At 41.4% G+C, this 25448-nt stretch overlaps 1 protein-coding gene across 9 annotated transcripts in view; it reads left to right on the forward strand.

The window, feature by feature from the left end:
- Positions 1 to 25448, forward strand: part of SH3D19 (SH3 domain containing 19) — a 201254-nt gene that overhangs the window by 165014 nt on the left and 10792 nt on the right. For all 9 annotated transcript variants that reach the window (XM_069556718.1, XM_069556723.1, XM_069556719.1 and 6 more), the window contains 8 exons: positions 4931 to 5046; positions 13472 to 13533; positions 14401 to 14665; positions 17205 to 17273; positions 17442 to 17582; positions 21366 to 21438; positions 22409 to 22539; positions 24719 to 24774. In XM_069556718.1, coding sequence (XP_069412819.1) covers positions 4931 to 5046; positions 13472 to 13533; positions 14401 to 14665; positions 17205 to 17273; positions 17442 to 17582; positions 21366 to 21438; positions 22409 to 22539; positions 24719 to 24774 — 913 coding nt within the window. The remainder of the gene's footprint in view (positions 1 to 4930; positions 5047 to 13471; positions 13534 to 14400; positions 14666 to 17204; positions 17274 to 17441; positions 17583 to 21365; positions 21439 to 22408; positions 22540 to 24718; positions 24775 to 25448) is intronic.

Here is a 25448-nt window from a genome sequence, read left to right on the forward strand (position 1 = left end):
TCTCTTCCCACCTTCTATCTTTCCCAGCATCAGGGTCTTTTCCAGTGAGTCAGTTCTTTGCATTAGGTGGCCAAAGCATCAGTCCTTCCAATGAATATTCAGGGCTGATTTCCTTTAGGATGGACTGGTTGGATCTCCTTGCAGTCCAAGGGACTCTCAAGAGTCTCCTCCAACAGCACAATTCAAAAGCATCAATTCTTCAGTGCTCAGCTTTCTTTATAGTCGAACTCTCACATCCACACATGACTACTGGAAAAACCATAGTCTTGACTAGATGGACCTTTCTTGGCGAAGTAAGGTCTCTGCTTTTTAATATGCTGTCTAGGTTGGCCATAACTTTTCTTCCAAGGAGCAAGCGACTTAATTTCATGGCTGTAGTCACCATTTGCAGTGATATTAGAGCCCCCCAAAATAAAGTCTGTCACTGTTTCCAATATTTCCCCATCTATTTGCCATGAAGTGAGGGGACCAGATGCCATGATCTTAGTTTTCTGAATGTTGAGCTATAAGCCAACTTCTTCACTCTCCTCTTTCACTTTCATCAAGAGGCTCTTTAGTTCTTCTTCACTTTCTGTCATAAGGGTGGTATCATCTGCACATCTGAGGTTATTGATATTTCTCCCAGCAATCTTGATTCCAGCTTGTGCTTCTTCCAGCCCAGCATTTCTCATGATGTACTCTGCATATAAGTTAAATAAGCAGAGTGACAATATACAGCCTTGACATACTCCTTTTCCTATTTGGAACCAGTCTGTTATTCCATGTCCAGTTCTAACTGTTGCTTCTTGACCTGCATACAGATTTCTCAGGAGGCAGGTCAGGTCGTCTGGTATTCCCAACTCTTTAAGAATTTTCCACAGTTTGTTTGTTGATCCACACAAAGTCAAAGGCTTTAGCATAGTCAGCAAAACAAAAGTAGATGTTTTTCTGGAACTCTTTTGCTTTTTCGATGATCCAGCGGATATTGGCCATTTGAACTCTGGTTTCTGCCTTTTCTAAATCCAGCTTGAACATCTGGAAGTCCAGGGTTCACGTACTGTTGAAGCTTCGTAGGAAGTTATATAGTAGTTTTAGACTAAAGAACTGGTAATGTGTTTCTTTTGACAGCATGATATAACCCACGGATATAGCCCGCTTGACAGCTCATTGGGTTCTCTGCTTGCTTGCGGTTACCTTATTATAAAGTGTTTGGGATTTTAATAAGCCGTGTGAGATATAATGATAATAAATATTGTCCAAAGCTCATGTGGCTTCAAGGAATACAACTTGGACATTGAAATGTATTCTCCTGTTGTGTCACGGTCCCCAAAACCCCCATGTTTGGTGATTTGCTAGGAGGACTCACAGAACTTAGCATCTAGTTGTGTTTGCAGCTGCGATTTATCAGAAAGCAAAATCTGCAGAGGGGAAGGTGCATGGGGCAAAGTCTGGAAGAAACCAGGCACGAGCCTCTGGGGGTCCTCTCCTAGCTGGGACGCACAGGATGTTCCTCCATCTCCTCAGTTGTGAAATGTCAATCAAGGAAGCTCATTACAGACTCAGTACCCAGGGGTTTTGTTGGGGGCTGTTTACATGGGCACCTCTAGAAATTTTGTTATGTACCAAAATTCCAGATTCCCAGAAGGAAAGCGGGTGTCCAGCATAAACCGTATTCTTTTATCTGTTCTGGAAATGGTGGGAACCTTCCCAAAATCCAACTTTCTAGGCCATCAAGGGCCACCTTTGTAACTCAGTCCTGCGATGTTTATTCTTTTCTATACACTGATAAATTGGGTTAGTAGTCCTGAAAGCCTGGAAAAGACATATTGAAGAAGCACCTTTATTTATTATCCTGACAAAGCTCCAGGAGCTATTAGAAAGCTGAGTTCTGTACTGCTGTATGTAAGAGAACGGAAGGGCTAGTTCCTAGAGAATTATTTCTATTTATATAAAAAACTAGTTCCCCAGGGACTTTCCTGGTGGTCCAGGGGTTAAGACTCTGTGCTACCACTTCAAGGGACACTGATTTGATCCCTGGTAGGGGAACTAAGATCTTACATGCCACAAGGCATAGCCAAAAAAAAAAAGAACAGTCCCCTCAAATTTTGTTATTACAATTAGTAAGCAATGCATATATGCTGTAGAGGGAAAAAAATAAGACTTGGTGTCCGAAAAACTTTGAATGGATAAGAAAAGAAACAAACAGCTTTGTGGTGCAAAACTCCTTCCTCTGAACCTATCAGCTTCCTCCCCTGGAGACCTCTTTCTTCTGACTAAGATATCCTTTCCCCAGATATCTGCATAGCTTCCTTCTTCACTGTTCTTTCAGGTCATTGCTCAAATGGCACTTTTCTCATTGAGGCCTCCGCTGACCACGTTATTTGAAATCGAAAGTCTCCACCTCCCCCATGTACCCACATCAGATAATTACTACGTCCCTTCCTTCCAGTAAGCTATCTCCTCTCTACTTTCATGTTCTTACTACTCTGTACCCTTCAGTTTTTTGTCACGACAACATATCCTAGGTGATTCATTATTTCTGTGTAAGAATAAGGAAACTACAACACAGAGGGAGTCTTCAAGATGGCAGCTGAGATGGACGGTCTCTGTATGGCGGCCCTGCCTCTCACTAAGAAGGCTTGCCTGTCTCTGTGTCACTGTTTTCCTAGTAGCTGGCCTAGGTACCTTCCTCCTTTGAGAGTGTTTCCCTGTCTGTGAATAAAACAGGAACTCATCCTCTTGCTGTAAGTTTTTCATGTGAAATGGAAGCAGACAGTGTTCATTTGAATGAGAAAAATTCCCATCTCCTTTAAATGCCTTAACCAGTAAAAGCTGGCTTCAGCCTCCTTTAGTGTGTTACCATCATCCTCGCTCCAAGTATTTCGCACACAGCTTTTAATTAGCTGTCACAGATTAAGCCTGGTCATCTTTGTTTTCTTCTTTTTATACTAAGTTGGTACACTATCTCTGGGTTAAGGATATAATTTGGATGTAAAGATATTGCTTGTGGAAATGAGAGCAATTAAGCCCATTAATCTGGAGCTGATAAATTGGAAAGCACATTTAATTATTTGGATTGGGGGAGGGTTGGACACACCACCTATTAGGAAGCAGCAAGGCTTATTACAATGAAAATAGACTTTTGGGTTCAAAGCTGTGGTCTGACTGTTACGAGCATTGAGACCTGGATGTTTTTGTTGTTCAGTTGCTAAGTCATGTCCAACTCTTTGCTCCCTCATGGATTGCAGCACGCCAGACTTTCCTGTCCTTCACCATCCCCTGCAGTTTGCTCTAACTCTTGTCCATTGAACCAGTGATGCCATACAACTATCTCATCCTCTGTCATCCCCTGTTCCTCTTGCCTTCCATCTTTCCCAACATCAGGGTCTTTTCCAATGAGTTGACTTTTTGCATCAGGTGGCCAAATATTGGAGCTTCAGCATCAGTACTTCCATTGAATATTCAAGTTTGATTTCCTTTAGGATTGACTGGTTTGATCTCCTTGCTGTCCAAAGGACTCTCAAGAGTCTTCTCCAGCACCACAATTCCAAAGCATCAATTCTTCAGCGGTCAATCGTCTTTATGGTCCAACTCTCACATCCATACATGACTACTAGAAAAACCATAGCTTTGACTATACAGACCTTTGTGAGCAAAGTGATGCTTCTGCTTTTTAATACACTGTCTACCTTTGTCATAGCTTTTCTTCCAAGGAGCAGCTGTCTTTTAATTTCATGGCTGCAGTCACCATCCATAGTGATTTTGGAGCCCAAGAAAATAAAATCTGTCATTGTTTCCATTTTCTCCCCATCTATTTGCCACGAAGTAATGGTACCAGAAGCCGTGATGTTAGTGTTTTGAATGTTGAGTTTTAAACCAGTTTTTTCACTCTCCTTTTTCCCTTTCATCAAGAGGCTCTTTAGCTCCTCTTTACTTTCTGCCCTTAGGGTGATATCATCTCTGTATCTGAGGTTGTTGATCTTTCTCCTGGCAATCTTGATTCCAGCTTGTGATTCATCTGGCCCAGCATTTCACATGATGTACCCTGCATATAAGTTAAATAAGCAGGGTGACAATATACAGCTTTGACGTCCTCCTTTCCCAATTTTGAACCAGTCTGTTGTTTCATGTCCGGTTCTAACTGTTGCTTCTTGTCCTGCATACAGGTTTCACAGGTGGTCTGGTATTCCCATCTCATTAAGAATTTTCCACAGTTTGTTGTGATCCACACAGTCAAAGGCTTTAGCATAGTCAATGAAGCAGAAGTAGATGTTTTCTGGAACTTCCTTGCTCTTTTCTATGATCCAGCAGATATTGGAAAATTGATCTCTGATTCCTCTGCCTTTTCTAAATTCAGCTTGTACATCTGGAAGTTCTCTGTTCGTATACTGTTGAAGCAAGACCTGGATAGTTCATTTGTTTTCTTCTCAGCTTCAGTTTCTTCATCCGTCAAATGGATGCAGGGGTTTCTAGCATAGTGCTGTCTAATGTGGTAGCCAACAACCACATGTGGCTACTGAGAACTTCAGTGTGGTCCATGCAACTGCAGGACTGAACTGTTTATTTAATTTTAATTAAGACTTAAGTTCAAACTGCCATATGTGGCTACTAGCTAGCAGACTCAACAGATCTAGCACTTAGATAGATGTTGGTTAGAGAAACGCATATGAATAAAGTGCCTTAACTTAATGCCTCGTCATAGAAGGTTCCAACAAACGCTGGCTTACTGTTGTAATTATTTAGTATCATTTTTACTCTTGATAAAACATTGGGTAAAATTAACTGATGGCTGCTAACCCATCAATTTTCTGAGATTTGTCAGGAGATCTTTCTCTTTTGCTCAGCCACCTATTCTTTTGTGTATAGACATTTTCCTAAGGAAGCAAGTCTTTCCATGCTGTGAAACCCTCGAAGACTAGAAATTACTGATTAATTATTGCTATTTTTCCAGGTTTACATGAAGAGGATCCACAAAGCCCACCTCCTCTCCCTACTGAAAAACCTATTGGAAACACCTTCAGCACAGTATCTGGAAGGCTTGGTAATGTTGACAGAACTAGAAACTTGGTAAGTGGTCATTATAGGTTGTCCTAAGCTACACACTAATTTTAGGTACTCAGCTGATGTCTAAATTATTTTACTATTGGTCAGATAAAACCTTTATTACAAACCATTTTCTAAGCTCCATGTACTTATTTAATATTTTAAAAATTCATATAGGATAAAAGACTTAGGCTAATTCATTGTACTTCATCATAAAATAATTTGCCCTATACCAGTATATTGTCTGTTAAAATTTTTCTTTTTTTTTTACATTTTTGGTTGTACTGGGTCTTTGTTGTGAAAACAGACTTAGTTCAGTGATCAGATTATATTTGAAATACTGAGTGAATCACATCATTTTAAGATAATCATGAGATTTGTTCATCTGAAATTTAGGAGAATGTTATTTTTTAATTTTAAAAATAGTGCTTTAGCATGTGCTTATTAACAGATGGTGGTCAAAAGGTTAAATATATACACATTTTTTAAAAAAAATTCCAACTTCAATACCATTTTTCCATACTTTTTGAAATTCCTAGGTTATCTTTATAGTTTGTTTCAAAAGAAACCAGTTCTTAAAGTCTTTGAGCCAAAATTTCAGTTCAAATTTCATAATAGTTTTACATTGTGAATTAACTCTGCTTATTATACATGCAAACTGATCTAATCATCTAGTGAAGAGAAATTTCTTTGATGGACCCATTAAATTGAATTAGCCAATATTAAGTTAATGAGAGTTTCCTGTAGGCTGGATTAAAATTTAGTGATCACTTGCATTTCAAAGTACCTGGTAATAAATTTTTATTAAAACTGGGCCAAGAAAACCCAAAAGAGGATGATAGAGCTCCTACCATAGAGTTGTCGAATGGGGGAAATCCCATATTTCCATGGAGAAAAAGTTACTTGAGGAGGTTACTAAAGGGTAGTAGAATGGAGTGATAGGATGACAAGTAGACATACTTAGCATTCACTGAGTCAGGGGCTTTATCAACCATAAAGCTCTATTAAAATATTAAGTATTATTCCATTTGGTGTTAAGCAATCCACAAAGCAACTCCAACATAGGAAAAAAAAAAAAAAAGAAGAAGAAAGAAAAGTAAGTTAGAATAAACTAAACCATCTGGAGGGGGAACTTTATTCATAACTGTTTATACCTCACATGAATAAGTTCAGTTCAGTTCAATTTAGTTCAGTCATTCAGTCGTGTCCGACTCTTTGTGACCCCATAAATCGCAGCACGCCAGGCCTCCCTGTCCATCACCCACTCCCGGAGTTCACTCAGACTCATGTCCATCGAGTCAGTGATGCCATCCAGCCATCTCATCCTCTGTCGTCCCCTTCTCCTCCTGCCCCCAATCCCTCCCAGCGTCAGAGTCTTTTCCAATGAGTCAACTCTTCGCATTAGGTGGCCAAAGTACTGGAGTTGCAGCTTCAGCATCATTCCTTCCAAAGAAATCCCAGGGCTAATCTTCAGAATGGACTGGTTGGATCTCCTTGCAGTCCAAGGGACTCACAAGAGTCTTCTCCGACACCACAGTTCAAAAGCATCAATTCTTCGGTGCTCAGCTTTCTTCACAGTCCAACTCTCACATCCATACATGACCACTGGAAAAACCATAGCCTTGACTAGACGGACCTTTGTTGGCAAAGTAATGTCTCTGCTTTTCGATATGCTACCTAGGTTGGTTATAACTTTTCTTCCAAGGAGTAAGCGTCTTTTAATTTCATGGCTGCAGTCACCATCTGCAGTGATTTTGGAGCCCCTCAAAATAAAGTCTGACACCGTTTCCACTGTTTCCCCATATGTTTGCCATGAAGTGATAGGACCAGATGCCATGATCTTTGTTTTCTGAATGTTGAGCTTTAAGCCAACTTTTTTACTCTCCACTTTCACTTTCATCAAGAGGCTCTTTAGTTCCTCTTCACTTTCTGCCATAAGGGTGGTGTTATCTGCATATCTGAGGTTATTGATATTTCTCCCGGCAATCTTGATTCCAGCTTGTGCTTCTTCCAGCCCAGCATTTCTCATAATGTACTTTGCGTAGAAGTTAAATAAGCAGGGTGACAATATACAGCCTTGATGTACTCCTTTTCCTATTTGGAACCAGTCTGTTGTTCCATGTCCAGTTCTAACTGTTGCTTCTTGACCTGCATACAGATTTCTCAAGAGGCAGATGAGGTGGTCTGGTATTCCCATCTTTTGAAGAATTTGCCACAGTTTATTGTGATCCACACAATCAAAGGATTTGGCATAGTCAATAAAGCAGAAGTAGATGTTTTTCTGGAACTCTCTTGCTTTTTCCATGATCCAGCGGATGTTGGCAATTTGATCTCTGGTTCCTCTGCCTTTTCTAAAACCAGCTTGAACATCTGGAAGTTCACGGTTCACGTATTGCTGAAGCCGCGCTTGGAGAATTTTTAGCATCACTTTACTAGCATGTGAGATGAGTGCAATTGTGCGGTAGTTTGAGCATTCTTTGGCATTGCCTTTCTTTGGAACTAGAATGAAAATTTACCTTTTCCAGTCCTGTGGCCACTGCTGAGTTTTCCAAATTTGCTCGCATATTGAATGCAGCATTTTCACAGCATCATCTTTCAGGATTTGAAATAGCTCCACTGGAATTCCATCACCTCCACTGGCTTTGTTCGTAGTGATGCTTTCTAAGGCCCACTTGACTTCACATCCCAGGATGTCTGGTTCTAGGTGAGTGGTCACACCATCGTGATTATCTGGGTCGTGAAGAGAATAGCATGACAGAAATCCCGTCCTGCAGTGTTTACAGAGGGTGGGGGAGGGAGAGCTGAGACCCCCCTGTGCTGTGCAGTAATGAATGCATATGTAATAGACATGCTGGGTCTGAAGGAAGAAGAAACAAGAAAGAGGTCACAGGGTAAATGATTTGGCTGAAGTCATGCACATAGATGTCCAGAGCGAGAGATCTATGACTGAGAAATTCCTTTTGTTTTAAGAATTACAATTACTGAGTGCATTTTAGACCAGAGGCCAGAAAGGCTTGAGGTGTAGGGAAAGATCTCTGGGAAGAATGTTTCACCAGTGTGATGAACCATGTGGAGAGGGTCTTTGACAGGTAAGTCTTCTAATGAGGTGCAGAACGAAGACCCTCTACTGCTTCTCCTGCCTTAAGAGCCAGGGAATTTTTTGTCTCATGACAAGATGGCTGTCCCTACAAAATCTCAGTCCTCACTTAAACGATAGAGGACTCCAGGGTGAGAAACATCAGGAGGCAGTGGCGCCATTCTGTCATGGGAGCACACTGTTCTGTGGAAATCCAGGGCTTCTGCCAGCCAGCACAGGAAGAGAGTTGGGGGACGTGGCCCAGAGGGTGGAAGGTGTCTTGGCTGCAGCCCAGGAGCTCTCTGATGAATTCAGGACGTGAGAAGTGGTATCAGTGCCTCAAGAAGAGAAGGCACATCTGCAGAGGCTGCTCAGTGATCCCAGCAGACAGGAATGAGGTTTTGGAAGAAATGTCTGCCTTTTGAAAATACAGCAAGAAAGGGGGAAGGGGGCTGGAATTATTTTTAAATTGAACATAAGAAACCATCCCAAGGAAGATGAACAAAAAGATGGCATCTGTGGGGCAGTACAAATAGAGAAACCAACTTTGCCCAGAACTAAAATGCTTACCCAAACACATCAAAAGTCAAAGTTCAGGGATGTCAGAGCTAGAAAAAAACTGCAAAATGCAAGTACAGAGACGCTCCATGCATGTGTGGAATACTGAAAAACAGGAAATCCCTAATGAATAAGCTTCCAAAGACTGTCAGCAGAAGCTGTGCGCAAGCCTGGACTTGACCAGACACTCAGACCGTGGCTCCTGCAGGAACCAAGCCCCTCCTATCAGTGTATGAAGGCTCTCTGGTGCAGCAATGCCTTTGGAATGTGCCTAACAGTCCTGGAGGGTTCAAGTACACTGCCTTTTTCTGTAATTTATTTTTGCTGATAATTCAAAATTGAGAAATTAAAAAGATATTTAAGATCTCCCATAAAGATATATAAACCACCCAGAGAAAACTACAGCTAATATTTGGTAGAAGATTAGGATTGTGTGGTATGTCTTTATTAAAGTATATCATCTATAATTTTCCATGTCAAATTTATACATCTTTTTTTAATCTGCCCTTAATTATTAACTAATTTTGAAGAAAAGATATGAGTTCCTACCTATCTGCTAGAGTGTTTTTCTCTTTGTTTCAATTTTAAAGGTGGCCAAAGAAGTAAATGAGTTTTTCAGGTATTATAGCAGGATTTGTTGGAAGGCATATAGGCAGTGTATTTATAAGACATGGATGATGGTTTGTAATATTGCAGGGTTTATGAGCTGGTGACTTGCCTCACTACATTAACTGAACTCATTAGTGAAACCAAGTTTTAAGGGCAAGCTTAATTTGTTTTTTAAAATGAGATTATAAAACATTGAAACATATTCAGATGATCGCAGTTATTAGCAATTAATCATTTGGTATTTAAGGAAAAGTTGTAAATATTCAGTGTGAATTACAAACCACAGAAGTGAGTTTTAACTCATTAGTAAAATGAGAAGGGGGAAAAGAGACCAAATTAGCCCAAAGATTATCAATCTGTAGCTATATCTCCTTTACCAAAAAAAAAAAAAAGGAATGTCATTTTGAAGACCTAGCATTCCCCTCCCCTCAGGTGGTATTGGAAAAATATTATGTCCTGGATGTCAGTGGTCAGAGCTTAAAAAGTAGGAAAGTTGAAAAAAAGAGACTCAATTAGAATTAGAAGAATTTAGTGAGGACTTTTCCCTTAAAGAATAGAACTTTTGGCATTAAGAGCCTTTAACTTCTCATTCAACAGATGATCTGAAAAAGTTTTCCATGTTTTATATTCATTACCCAGTCCCTGGGCAATAACATGTTCAGAAAACTTATTTAATTAGCACAGTTTGAACCCCTTCTCCTAGAGAAGTCTTCCTATTGATCTCCACACTTCCAATTTCTCTCATCTACTTTCAGACCAAACATTCCAACTCTCCCTCTCTGGTTTTTCACACCACCCCCTTTGCTCTCTCCTCCAAAAATCTTCTCAGCACATCCAACCCCTTTGCTCTGATTGTATAGTTCAGTTCAGTTCAGTTGCTCAGTCGTGTCCGACTCTTTGTGACACTATGGACTGCAGCACACGAGGCTTCACTGTCCATCACCAGCTCCTGGTGATGCCATCCAACCGTCTCATCCTCTGTCATCCCTGTCTCCTCCTGCCTTCAACCTTTCCCAGCATCAGGGTCTTTTCAAACGAGTCAGTTCTATGCATCAGGTAGCCAAAGTATTGGCGTTTCAGCTTTTAGCATCAGTTTTTCCAATGAATATTCAGGGCTGATTTCCTTTAGGATGGACTGGTTGGATCTCCTTGCAGTGCAAGGGACTCTCAAGAGTCTCCTCCAATAGCACAATTCAGAAGCATCAATTCTTATGGGGAGGGAGGTGGGAGGGGGGTTCATGTTTGGGAACGCATGTAAGAATTAAAGATTTTAAAATTTAAAAAATAAAAAACTAAAAAAAAAAAAAACAAAAGCATCAATTCTTCAGTGCTCAGCTTTCTTTACACTCCAACTCTCACATCCATACATGACTACTGGAAAAACCATAGTCTTGACTAGATGCACCTTTGTTGGCAAAGTAAGGTCTCTGCTTTTTAATATGCTATCTAAATTGGCCATAACTTTTCTTCCAAGGAGCAAAGGTCTTTTAATTTCATGGCTGTAATCACCATCTGCAGTGATATTAGAGCCCCCCAAAATAAAATCTGTCACTGTTTCTATTGTTTCCCCATCTATTTGCCATAAAGTGAGGGGACCAGATGCCATGATCTTAGTTTTCTGAATGTTGAGCTTTAAGCCAACTTTTTCGCTCTCATCTTTCACTTTCATCAAGAGGCTCTTTAGTTCTTCTTCACTCTCTGCCATAAGGGTGGTGTCATCTGCACATCTGAGGTTATTGATATTTCTCCTAGCAATCTTGGTTCCAGCTTGTGCTTCATCCAGCCCAGCGTTGCTCATGATATACTCTGCATATAAGTTAAATAAGCAGATGACAATATACAGCTTTGATGTACTCCTTTTCCTATTTGGAACCAGTCTGTTGTTCCATGTCCAGTTCTAACTGTTGCTTCCTGACCTGCATATAGGATTCTCAAGAGGCAGGTCAGGTGGTCTGGTATTCCCATCTCTTTCAGAATTTTCCACAGTTTATTGTGATCCACACACTCAAAGGCTTTGGCATAGTCAATAAAGCAGAAATAGATGTTTTTCTGGAACTCTCTCGCTCTTTTGATGATCCAACGGATGTTGGCAGTTTGATCTCTGGTTCTGCTTTTTCTAAAACCAGCTTGAACATGTGGAAGTTTGCGGTTCACGTACTATTAAAGCCTGGCTTGGAGAATTTTGAGCATTACTTTGCTAGCGTGTGAGATGAGTACAATTGTGCGGTAGTTTGAGCATTCTTTCGCATTGCCTTTCTTTGGGATTGGAATGAAAACTGACCTTTTCCAGTCCTGTGGCCACTGCTGAGTTTTCCAAATTTGCTGGCATATTGACTGCAGCACTTTCACAGCATCATCTTTGAGGATTTGAAAGAGCTCAACTGGAATTCCATCACCTCCACTGGCTTTGTTCGTAGTGATGCTTCCTAAGGCCCACTTGACTTCGCATTCCAGGATTTTTGTTTCTAGGTGAGTGATCACACCATTGTGGTTATCTGGGTTGTGAAGATCTTTTTTGTATAGTTCTTCTGTGTATTCTTGCCACCTCTTCTTAATATCTTCTGCTTCTGTTAGGTCTATACCATTTCTGTCCTTTATTGAGCCCATCTTTGCATGAAGTATTCCCTTGGTATCTCTAGTTTTCTTGAAGAGATCTCTAGTCTTTCTGTTATTTTCCTCTATTTCTTTGCATTGATCGCTGAAGAAGGCTTTCTTATCCCTTCTTGCTATTCTCTGGAACTCTGCATTCAGATGTTCATATCTTTCCTTTTCTCCTTTGCCTTCACTTCTCTTCTTTTCGCAGCTATTTGTAAGGCCTCCTCAGACAACTATTTTGCCTTTTGCACTTCTTTTTCTTGGGGATGGTCTTAATCCCTGTCTCATGTACAGTGTCACGAACCTCATTCCATAGTTCATCAGGCACTCTATCTATCAGATCTAGGCCCTTAAATCTATTTCTCACTTCCACTGTATAGTCATAAGGGATTTGATTTAGGTGATACCTGAATGGTCTAGCGGTTTTCCCTACTTTCTTCAACTTAAGTCTGAATTTGGCAATAAGGAGTTCATGATCTGAGCCACAGTCAGCTCTCAGTCTTGTTTTTGCTGACTGTATAGAGCTTCTCCATCTTTGGCTGCAAAGAATATAATCAATCTGATTTTGGTGTTGACCATCTGGTGATGTCCATGTGTAGAGTCTTCTCTTGTGTTGTTGGAAGAGGGTGTTTGCTATGACCAGTGCATTCTCTTGGCAGAACGCTATTAGCCTTTGCCCTGCTTCATTCTGTACTCGAAGGCCAAATTTGCCTGTTACTCCAGGTATCTCTTGACTTTCTACTTTGCATTCCAGTCCCCTATAATGAAAAGGACATCATTTTTGGGTGTTAGTTCTAGAAGATCTTGTAAGTCTTCATAGAACCATTCATCTTCAGCTTCTTCGGCATTATTGGTTGGGGCATAGGCTTAGATTACCGTGATATTGAATGGTTTGCCTTGGAAACGAACAGAGATCATTCTGTTGTTTTTGAGATTGCGTCCAAGTACTGCATTTCGGACTCTTCTGTTGACTATGAGGGCTGCTCCACTTCTGCTAAGAGATTCCTGTGGTATAAGCTCTCTGCTTTCTCAAGCCTTATCTGTTCCTTCTCACATGCTCTCCTTTCAGGCCACTCCTTAAGTTTCTGTTATGTTCCCACTTCCTGCCAGCTCAAAACCCACCACACCATGTGGAAACCAGCCAGTATGAGAGATTTGGCTTTTCTAGGTAAAACAAACTAATCACCACCCCACTTACTGTATGTTTAAACTTAGGAGCACTGCATATCTTATCTTAAGTATTGTCATGGGATAAATAAATGCTATATTTTAAAATAATTGCCTACAGTGCCTGCTTAAGTTGGTGCTGTGTAACCTATCACGAGTTAAGCATCATCCTTACCTCCTTAGAGCACGCTGGGTGTGTAGTTACCAGTGCCGTCGGGTGGGCCATGGCCCACAGCAGCAGACCCCGGCGGTCTCCCTCTCTGTTCTCAGTTGCACTGTGACCTGGACAGTGAGGACAGAGACGAGAAGACTCTTTTAATCTCCTTTCTATAACTCCGCTACATTTCCACTTAGAGATCTAGCCAAAAATTTGTCTATAATTCCTCTTGACAAGCTCTTGTTTCAGATTAACCTTAACTAAAAAGCATTCTCTGATTCTTTCAGGAATCTGACATTGCTGGTCAATCAGGAGGTTCTGGGCGAGGACCCCCAAGGTTGCCACCCAGGTAGGTAAGCATGGGAAAACCTCTAAAAAGTCAGTTAAAGAAAATCTAATGACTCCAAGACCAGACCTTTTTTCCCATGTCGTTGCCCTTCTATCTTTTTTTAGAAATAAGTCACAAATTTACCCAGGCCACTAGCCCACAGTCTGTTTCTGACAACAGGTTGTAGGAATCTCTGTTTCTTGTTTAACGGAATCTAACAACTCACAGAGCACACACAGGAATCTCTGTTGTTGTTGTTCAGTTGTTAAGTTGTGTCCAACTCTTTTTGACCCCATGGACTGCAACATGCCAGGCCTCCCTGTCCTTCATCATCTCCTGTAGTTTGCTCAAACTCAAATCCATTGAGTTGGTGTTGCTATCCTATTTTCAGAACTAGCTTTCTTTGTTTTAATCTAAATTAGAGTTTTAATAATGATTCCTAGGACATGAACATTAGAGTTTGTTTTTTCCTTCCTAATAATCTGGAAGACCCCATCACATCTCCATGATATCTTATTATAAGCTTTTCATCTCAGGCTTTGGTAGAAAGTGCTTAGTTTTCTGAAACAGTCATGGTGTGTTTAAGAGCAAATGGGGCCTTAGAGAGCTCATGATAGTAAATGCTTGTTTGTCTTGAACTAATGAATCTCTAGTGCAAGATAAGAAGAAGCTGGAACATCATGGCATTTCTTCTAATAATATAATGTTTAATGCAGCAGTCATTTGCTGAAAAATAGCATACCCTGCATGTTTCAGTAAATGGTGTTACATTAGCAGAAAGCTGTGTGTGTGTGTGTGTGTCTGTGTGTGTGTGTGTGTGTAAGAAAGGACAAAGCAGAACCTACTATCGATCAAACACTGACTCACAGCTGCCACATTGAATTTCAGGCCTGTAAATGGAAAAGTCATATCAGCTCGACAGCCTCCTCCCAAGGGGGCCCCTGAGAGACCACCTCCCCCTAAACTTCCAGCAACCAGAACATCAAATAAAAAACTGCCTTTTAATCGGTCTTCTTCTGACATGGATCTTCAGAAAAAACCAAGTAACTTGGCACCTGGACTCTCAAAAGCCAAGAGTCAAGTCTTTAAAAATCAAGATCCAGTACTGCCCCCGCGCCCCAAACCAGGACACCCTCTCTACAGGAAGTACATGGTAAATGTAGCTTTTAAAAATGGTTTTGGTCCAGAGGTTTGTCCTAAAGTATATATAAGACCCCTATTCCTTAGAAAAAGTTGGTGAGACAAATGTGTAATTGCCCCTTGATGCTAGAGTGCTTTAGACAAGTAGGCTGTGATAAAACCTAAGTCTTTAAAGCACAGTTTCATTATTAGGAAAAACATAGGAAAAGGAAGCAGGGCAGACAGGGATTGCAACATGCTGTCTAGGCTGACCAAACAGAAACTCTGAAAAACCTGACCCAGTAGGTTGTACTGATGGGAGTATCTGACAGATATTATATTCACATCTCAGTATAGTTTACATCTTATATCTACCTTGCCCACAGACTAAAATTTGAAGTGAAGTGGAAAGAAAGTTCTTATTAAAATGGTTTTTCCCTTATTTTACACTTTTAAAAATCTGATTATCATGGTCCATTTAATAGTTACCAGTTGGAAGTTTTCATCAATAATCAAGATCATTGAGATATTAATTTTATTCTCTCTGAATGTTTTTCTTATCCTGTGACCTTAAGCCTTTGTCTTCGGAGTTGATGTGTTCTCTCTACTTTGGTCAGGTTAACCTGATGAAATCTAGAGCAAATTAAAATGATAAGAAGCAGGAGTGTTGGCACTTTTTAAACAATCGTACAACAGTAGCTCTTAACAACAACAGCATTTATTCATTTCATATTGTTCTATAGTTCCATCATTGAGCTGGAAATTGTTCTCATTTTAAACCATTCAGGATTTTTTTACCTCTTCTTAAGGGAACGATATAGACAGAGATGAAGGAGCTAGGATATTCATATGTATTCATATTCATTTAAACTGATAAAATTTTAATTGGGATAGGGTTACTTAATAAAAGCAGCAGGTGATATGTTGAGTACTCATGAGTCAGGCATTGTCTGAAGCACTTTATATATATTAAACGACTATTTGTTCCTCACATCAACCCTGTGAAGTGGATACTATTATTATGTGTGTTATGCAGATGAAGAAAATAGTACTCAGAGAGATTAAATAGCCTGTCCAGGATCACAAAGCCAGTAATGGTGGAGCCAAGGTTTGGACCCAGACTGACTGGTCTAGGCCCATGCTCTTTGCCATTAAGCCCCACTAAGGAAAGATCACAAAGCCAGTAATGGTGGAGCCAAGGTTTGGACCCAGACGGACTGGTCTAGGCGCATGCTCTTTGCCGTTAAGCCCCACTAAGGAAAGATCACAAAGCCATTAATGGTGGAGCCAAGGTTTGGACCCAGACGGACTGGTCTAGGCCCACACTCTTTGCCGTTAAGCCCCACTAAGGAAAGGGCGTTACAGGGCTTCGCTGGCGTCCAGTGTCAGGACTCCACACTTGCACTGCAAGGGGCGCGGCTTCAATCCCTGGTCGGGGAACTAAGCTCTCACAAAGCCCAGCCTGTGCAGCCAAAAGAAGAGAACGAAAGTCATGTTGCTAATTGTAAAGTCTCTACTTACACTGGCTGTTCCATGTTAAGAGCCTCATTGGGGGTATCAGATTTTGCTTATCAGTCTTAGCATAGCTATATAATGTTAATAAAGCATTTGAATAACTTAAAAGTGAAGTGAAAGTGAAAGTCTCTCAGTCATGTCCAACTCTTTGCGACCCCATGGACTACACAGTCCATGGAATTCTCCAGGCCAGAAAAGTAAAGAAATTAATAAATCAAAATGATGATATATTAGAGTAGTATGTCTCTTTACAAAGTAACTCCTTAAACCCCTCATCTGTCCTGTGGCTTCCCCACCATTAAATTGCCCCCCAGGGTCACCTCTGGCACCCTGGCGCTCTGACAGTGCTGCTGGAAGCCGCCCCACCCTCCCTGCCTCCTGGGGCCGCGCCCTTATGCTCTGTGTCTTTGCTCCCGAGTGCAGCCTCCCTTTCCTTGTTGTATATGAGCTTGTGTGATCATCTCCTGGGTACACCTTTTGTATTGTACAGCCCTCTGACCCATGCTCATCAGCCGGAATTTACCAAGGCAGGGAGCAGAGTCCTCTGGCCAGAAGAGGCGACAGACGTAAAAGCCATTCTGAGATAAGACAAGGCTGAGTGACCAGGAATGACTGAGGTCAGGCAGTGAAATGGGCTTAAATAGACACTTGCACCTGAGAGACTGCACGGAAAGAGATTAAAGGCAGGTAGAAGCAGCCTGTCCAGTTCCGCGTCTGCCCCCGTGAACTGCAGGCTGTGAGGTCAGTGCCGAGCATTCGCCCTCATGATGCTCTGGGAACCTGGTGGAGTGGGCCTTCCCGGTTGTGACTGTGAAGGGGCACCTTAGGCCGCCTTCAGCCCCTGAGTCCTGTGTGCTCAGCCCCAAGCCCCGGAGGACTCTGCGTGTCCTGAGAAGCGGCAGCCCCGCCAACTAGATCCTGAGTTTGCGGAAGCTGAGTGAAGAGTTTACCTGCTGGAAGTCATGCTGCAGGCGCGTGTGCCAAATACCCACCTGATTGGCCTCTTAGGACGCAGTTATTTGATTATGAATAATCCTTTATATTGGTTTATGTTCAAGCTGTCTGTGCCTCATGGAATTGCCAATGAAGATGTCATCCCGCAAAACCCTGGAGAACTTTCTTGTAAGGTAAAGTAGAGCTCCTTCTTTACTGACAAGTTTTTTTAAAAATTTGCTGGCCTTTGTTACTGTTTTACACGTTATTAAATGCTTTAGGCTCCAAAGATTAGAATGTGGAAAAGTAATAATGTTTTATTAAATAATAATTGCTTCAGAGAGTGGTATTGTACCTTACAGCGTGGGGACGTCCTGGTGATACTGAAGCAGGCAGAAGGTAATTACTTGGAGTGCCGGAAGGGAGACGATGCCGGCAGAGTTCACCTGTCTCAGATGAAGATCGTCACGCCGCTTGATGAACATCTTAGCAGCAGACCAAACGTGAGGAGTTGATAGTGTACCATCCTCATATCACACATGGCAGCACGTTTCATAGAACTATTAAGTATAGCTCATCCTCAGGTTTTTATTAGCACGTTTATTTTAACCAGAGTAAAAATTACAGTAGCGTTTTATTCCATTTTAAGAATAAATTACTTCTAAGAGCCTTGCCACGGCCAGACTAATCACTTTGATGCAGAGTGACTACCGTATGGCGTGCCTTCCTCGTATCACGCTGACTTACAGCATCCAGGACATGCAGCCATTCACTTTCAACTGTGAGAGCTATTTACTTTTGAAATAATGTAAATACATTTACCAAGGTACTAGAGATTGGTTTTCTAGCAGAATGGATAATTATTTTAAGGAGGGCCCTATAAAGGCTGACATTAAAAAACTTCCCTGTGAGATTTAAGATGAGTATAGACCTTGTTTCTCTGATCATAGCTCATAAAATAATGAAATGAAATGTTACAACACTCTGAAGTCACTATTTAGGCCTAACAAATCTGTGGAGCCTAGGAGAATACAATGATTATTGAAGGTCATTTGTTGAGCAAGAAAAATGCCATTGAACAATTTACAGAGGCATATTTTTTAAAGAGCTGCTTAGGGTATCCAGTTAAATTTTCACTGTCTGTTAGGTAATGCAGCAAACATGCAAAATGAGACCTGTCAGTCATTTAAGCCAAGTTAAAGTGTTTGGTTTGTCATCCATCCTAGTTTTTGTAATCTCATCCAGTTCTTGGAAGGCAGTCTGTCATTTGAGGTTTGCCAAGAAAGTAAAGATTCGAATTTTGGAGAGCAGAGAAGATATGTGCTATGCTGGCTACAGCTGGAATGTTGAAGTTTCTGACTTCAGTTCACACAGGGAAAGTTCTTCTGTTGCTCATTTTCTCTTTGTTTTGAGGCATTACCCATCTGTCTACCCTGTTCTTCCTCTCTTTTGAACATACTGGTGGGTAGCCATGGGGATTGTACTGTCAGAAAGCTTTCCTTGATGAAAAATAGAAGCTGAAAAAATTATAAGTTGTGCTTTATAAACATTCACGGTTTTGTCACTTGGAACATTACCTTACTCATGCTTGTGCCATAGACTTGCCGAAAGGTGACCACCAGTGACCCACAGCTGGTGAAACCCAAGTGGGGCCTGTCTTAGGCTCTGGGTCATGGCTAACATTACCCTTTTCAGAAAAGTAAAACCTACTTGAAAGCCTAGTGTGAAGGTAAATATCCCTAAAACTGTGTTACTCTCTCCCCTGCCTTGGTCTACAGAGGACACTGCACGTTATGAGTTGAGGCTGGGCTGTCCGAGCAGGGAGGCAGGGATCGTCACCGCGCGTGGCTCTCACAGCGGCGGGTCTCACTTCCCCTCCCAGCCCTCTCTGAACCTCATTTTACAGATGTGTGAAATAGATATGAGAATCCTCAGAGCTGATTATAGAATTGATTTATCATTATGATTCCATTTATATGAAAGTTCAGAATGGGTAAATCCAGAAGGTAGATTAGTGCTTGCCCAGGGCTGGGGGACGGGGGAGGGGGAGTGATGGCCAATGGGTGGGAGGCTTCTGGAGGATGATAAATGCGTCCTAAAGTTAGATTGTGGTGGTGCTGCTGCTGCTGCTAAGTCACTTCAGTCGTGTCCGACTCTGTGTGACCCCATAGACGGCAGCCCACCAGGCTCCCTCGTCCCTGGGATCCTCCAGGCAAGAACACTGGAGTGGGTTGCCATTTTATGCATGAAAGTCAAAGTGAGGTCGCTCAGTCGTGTCTGACCCTCAGTGACCCCATGGACTGCAGCCTTCCAGGCTCCTCCGTCCATGGGATTTTCCAGGCAGGAGTACTGGAGTGGGGTGCCATTGCCTTCCCCGGGAGATTATGGTGATAGTCACACAATTCTGTGAATATGCTAGAATTAGGTACACTTTAAATGCTTGAATTTTATGGCATGTGCCTTATATCTCAAAGATCCTTAAAAAATTAAATGAGCTAATTAATTTAGGTAATCTAGCACCTATAAGTGCTTAGTATAGTGAATAGTGCATAGTGGGCAAATGGTGTATATTAACTATTCTCATTACTCATTAGTATTAGCTATTATAGTCATACTAGAAAGAACTTTGAAATATGTTAGATTTTCTTCCCAGATACCCACTCTAATGGTGTGTTCCTACCCCTGTGGCCAGCCCCGTTCACCTGCCCTCTCACCCTTCACCTGCCAGGCCAAGGTGATGAGCAGCATCAAAGGGACAGCCGTGCACAGGAGGCAGGGAGGGGGGAGCAGGAGGCACAGGCTGCCTCCTGTCCCACTTCTACCCTGTTTGGCTGGTGTGTAGGCCTCGATCCATCTGCAGGCCCATGTTTATGTTCAGTGTGGGGTAGGCCTCTGACTTCACTTTTTCCAGATGTAAAGCCATCTAGCCTAACACCATCTATTGGAGCAGTCATCCCTTTGTCTACAGACGTAAATCAGAAAAAAATGAAAGCCACACATATACTAAATTGGGTAAATAGTAATTTTTAAAGCCCCTCCAGGCTTGACATATCTCATAGTTCCTTTCCACAATCCCTGAAATTCCCATTATGCCCATTTATTTAAGCAAAAGCACTAAGCAGCCTCTAAGAAAATGTTGGTGTTGCTTTGGTAAACTAATACACCAAGCTGCCTTAGCCCTTCCTGTATTATGTTCAGCGGGCATGAGAGGAGGCAGCGTGCCTCTGCAGCTGCCTTATAGTTGATTCAGAAAAGAGCTGTGCAGAGGAGCTGCAGGGCGGACGTGGAGGGAGTGGACCACGACCCCTGAGGCCTGAACACCATGGTCAGGAGAGGGGCAGGCCCTGGTGGGCAGGAGCCATTAGAGGAAGGAAGAGACGAGAAAGGCACAAAAAATCACTTTCATTTAAAAATCGAATTAAGTATGATTCCAAATAGTATCCATCAGTCAGATTGGATGATGAAGATGGTGTGGATGACAGATGCTTGTCATTGAGAAACAGGCACTCTTCAAATGTGGCTTCTCCTCTGGCCAGTCTAAGCAGCTGGTTAGATGAGTGGAGAATATTGACTTCTCTTTGCTAATTTACTTAGAATTACTATTGAATAAACCATTCAGATTAAATAGAAAATCCAGGCCAGGCATGGGAGGTAGCATTGGCTTTCAAATTAGGGAAGACATTCAGTTAAGTGGTAATAAATGAAATGGATTTTACTTTGTGTGAATTATACTTTTGTAAAAGTCGTTAGCTCTTTTCATTATAAAAGGCAAGCGTGTAAATTGCAGAACTTCCTTCTTTTTCCATCTTAATGAAGAGAATACTTTTAAGGTCTTGTTCTTAAGGTTTAGTCCTGATCATAGTTTATGGAAAAAGCTATCCCTGAAAGGTAAAGAGGTAAAAATGACTACCTCAGGGTAGAATAGATACTGCTTTAAAAAACAAAAAACAACCAACAAAAGCTTAAGTTTAATTTCCTTTTGTTTACTGTCTCAGTTTAAGAAAAATGCTGGCTGCTGCTGCTGCTGCTAAGTCGCCTCAGTCATGTCCGACTCTGCGCGGAGGGGTATCATAATTGAGGGTTATTTCTCTTCTCCTCCAGCAAGGACTCACACCTTTTCCACTTGGTCATGATTCTCTTGTTCAGCTGTGTGGTTTGCATCTTGTACTCATAATGTAATTGTGTCAAGAGGACCCCAATGAGGAAAAAAAAAAAAGGTCTCCGAGTGAATAGTGAACCCAGCATCCATCATGCACACTCCATTCACTGCTCTGTCTCTCCCTCAGGACCCAAGCTGCCCTCAGAAGCCTGTTGACAGTGGTGCCCCTCATGCTATCGTTCTTCATGATTTCCCAGCAGGTGAGGACACAGATGATGCAGTGGTAGAACCTTAGGATCCGAGATTGGGCATCTTCCCAAGGTTAACCTCTCAGGGACATCTGTCTTCCCTTTCTGTACCGATGGAGCCCTGGACTGGACAGGTCATCTTATCCATCACCCCACCTTCAGGAAGAGTTGACTGCACCCGGCCATGACAGAAAGCTTACCTGCATACCCTTGCTTTTGATACTCCCTGTGAGAGAGAGAGAGGAGAGAGTGTTTCTCTTACACAGGAACAAATAGCAACTTGCCTACCAGTTGAAAACTGTTTAACTCTTCCCCAACATAATGAAATTAGTTCAGCTTTAATAAGTGAAGTTCTTTTCTGCTAAGGCTTGTAAAACCAACATACATAGCTCAGCTATTATTGATGAAGTGAAAATATATGTTTTTGTAATCAATTTTTAAATACCTTTTATATCCAAGGCTTCAAATAAATTCCAGATTTATTTATAACTTTTTTTTTTGTCCACTTGGTAGACTGATTTTTATTTCAGTGTGAGTAAATTTATATGCTAAAGAGCTGTAGGATTCCCTTAGTATTTTGAGATTGAAATGATTTTTAAGCATGGTTGAGAATCATATGAATATTATACCGTGTCTATAAAATTGTTTCACTGTTAAAATATATATTCAGCAGACGTTTATATTGGCACAGGAAGAATCATTGGCAAGCACAATGTTTTGTGTGTGTATGTGTGTGTTTAACCATTCCCTATCAGTCAGTGCCTGGTAAATATCTCATTTGATCTTAAAAGGGGAAACTCATAATAGCAATATCCAGAAAAAAAATATATTTTAAAAGTCAATTCAATTAGTATAATCTGTTCTCAGAATCGGTAGAACGCACCACCTTGGTGGACAGAAGTAAATGCTGTGCTGTGCTCTGCTCTATTCAGCTCTGCAACCAGAGTAACTGATCATACATCATTATAATTTTACCGTGCAGAGCAAGCTGATGATCTGAGCCTCACTTCTGGAGAGATTGTTTATCTTCTGGAAAAAATAGACACAGATTGGTACAGAGGGAAATGTAGAAACCAGACTGGTGTATTTCCGGCCAACTACGTCAAAGTGATTGTAAGTAGGTTGTGCATGTTGAAATTGGTCACATATTCAGTGGAGTCTTTGTAATTCGCAGTTTGAAAAAAATAACCAGATGCCTTGATTCTTAGCTTCTAGTTCTGTCTCTTCCATTAATTCATTTAGTGTTTGAAAAATTCAGAAATAAAGGTTTGTTCAACTAAATAGTGGTTATTACTGTATTATGGAGCATTAGAACTTAATGCTTAAATGCTATCTGAAATCCTAAGGTAAAAAGCTACTGCAGGTCCATTGGTGAATTGGCTATTCTTGGAGGGTTGATAAGCACTTGAGGGTATATGTTAATTCTTTGAAACATTCAGCAGACAAGAATTAATGATACTGGAATGTTTGTTCTCCGAGGTTATGGTACCACTTTTCTTTTTCTTTGGAGTGCATTTCGTTACTGATTTCTTTCATTCTTTCCATTCCCATTTATTTCCGTCTTTAAAAAAAATATATATATATATATATGTATATATATATATAGGATTTCCCTGATGGTCCAGTGGTTAAGAATCCACCTTGCAATGCAGGGAACAAAGGTTCAGTCCTTGTCCTGGAAAGATCTCACGTGCCTTAGGGCAGCTAAGCCAGTGTACCAAACTACCAAGGCCAAGCTCGAGAGCCCACGGGCCCCAACTGCTGAAGCCCCCGTGCGAGCCCCGTGCTCCGCAGCAGGAGAAGCCGGCACAGTGAGGAGTCCGTGGGCCACAGCTGGAGAGTAGCTCCCACTCACTGCAGCGAGCAAGAGCCCACACAGCACAGAGACCCAGTTCAGCCATAAATTAACAGATTTAAAAAAAAAAATAGATTTGGCAATACTAAAGTACTTTCACTGGAGGGAATGGTTTCTCACTTAATAGTTTCAAATCTGACTGGGAAATATTCTATTACAGTGTCAGGATTTTACACACCCTCCAGCCTAACTGGTGAAAGCAGAGCCCTATGGTAGAGCCCTGAGTGTTAAGCCCGGGTGGCTGAGAAACACAGAGATGAAATAAGACTGCCACGCGAGCATTTATATCAATGGGAAGAGAATGACTCATTTGCTGATACAACTTATTGATACTGAAATAGTTGAGCATTAACTGCTTATTTGAGGGGGGGAAGCAAATGATTTTCCATTACAGCAGAAACTTAGCAAACAGGCATAACAGATAACCTATATTTTTCAAGTATAAATGAGGTTGAGTCTCTTGAATTACAAAATGTGGGTCTTACAAGTTGTCTGATATATAAATACCCCGATTATTTGGAGAAGTCCAACCACATTCTCTGAATTAATATGGAGAACAATGCTGGCTCTAGCACTCCTCCTCATTTTTCTTCGGCCCAGAGTAGCAGTACTTTAAAAAGCACAGTTACCACACTGGGATCAGTCACACTGCACTTGCCACATTGTTGGTGTGTTATTTCTAAGCCTGCAAGTTTAAAAAATTGTTTTAAAACTTCAAACTTTTGGAATTCATCAAGAAGGGCACTGATTTATTTAATGTAAACCTCAAAGCTTTAAGTAGTTTTCCAACAGTGCATTATGGTCAAATATTTCATCACAACTTAGCTCTACTGAGCCTTGTAGATGAGGTGTTATATAACGTGCTCATCCCTAGATGCTCCCTGAGTGCTAAGTCCTCTCTTCCTTCCCTACTTACAGTGGCCCAGAGTTGTGAAAATGGAGAGAATCACGAGTTTGATGAAAAGATTTCATTTGGGGTCATGGAAGTATTGCAGAATTCAACCAGCACTTTGGCTGGGTGTCCAGACAGCACCTATGCCCAGTTCCTATGCTAAGCCCTCCCAACGCTTTGGCTAGGTGTCCAGACAGCACCTATGCCCAGTTCCTATGCTAAGCCCTCCTCACCTGAGGTTTTCAACTTAGGGGATATGAGAGAGAGAGCCCCAGTTAGGGGGGAATGACATAATGTGCTTATTCCAGCAAATAAGAGGAAGATTGATTGGCTGTACAAGGAGGGCCACATCACAAGTTGTGGAGTTTTTTCAAAGCCCAAATTCTGGATTTCATACCTTTTTAGCATCTATGGTATGTTTTGTCGATTTAATACCTAGCTAAACTGGTTAACCTCCACTGTAAATTGGCTAATTACTTAGCCTTAAATTTATCTTATGAAAATCTGAATTAATACACTTATTGCCTTGATTTTGTCTTTACTAGATTGATGTTCCAGGAGGAAATGGGAAACGGGAATCCATCTCATCTCATTGTGTTAAGTAAGTTTTACTTGTGTTCTTTTGCATGAAATACAAAGGATGTGAGCATTTATATCATAAAGAATTAAGAAGCTTAAACACTTCAGATGCATGATTATTCAGATTCTCAGAATGTCTTTTTAATTATGAGGAAAACGACTTGTTTAAAAATTCTGATGAAACTGCAGCATGCTGATAGTGGCAACCCTCTGCGCCAATATAGGGCATATAGACAGCCACAGTCTGTCCTGGTGCTTCCCATAGCCTAACCTTGTCTGAATAGACAGGTTTCATCATCCATTGCATTTTGTGTTGGCCTTTGGTGTTTATCTACCAACTGATTTCTAGAAAGTTCAAATATCTTTGTCATAGTGTTAGGGAACCATTGACCAAAACCACCTGTCTTGACCAGGCATGATGATAACCACGTGACCAAGTTGTCTCACAATAGGAGGTCCCGATAAGAAGCATGGAAACTAACCGGGAGAATTTGGGAGAGGCCAAAAAAAGGAGGAGACGCCTGCCCATAGTATGTCCTATAAAACTAACTGGAAGAATTTGGGAGAGGCCAAAAGGAGGGAAGAGATGCCAGCCTATAATATGTCCTGCCAACCTCCCAGAATCCTTCCTGCTGAAATCCATCTTGGCTGAGCAATGCACACGCCACCAGGAAGGACCCTGAGTCAGAGACAACC

Source organism: Ovis canadensis, chromosome 17 (genome assembly GCF_042477335.2).
Source record: "Ovis canadensis isolate MfBH-ARS-UI-01 breed Bighorn chromosome 17, ARS-UI_OviCan_v2, whole genome shotgun sequence".
Taxonomy (NCBI): Eukaryota; Metazoa; Chordata; class Mammalia; order Artiodactyla; family Bovidae; genus Ovis; species Ovis canadensis.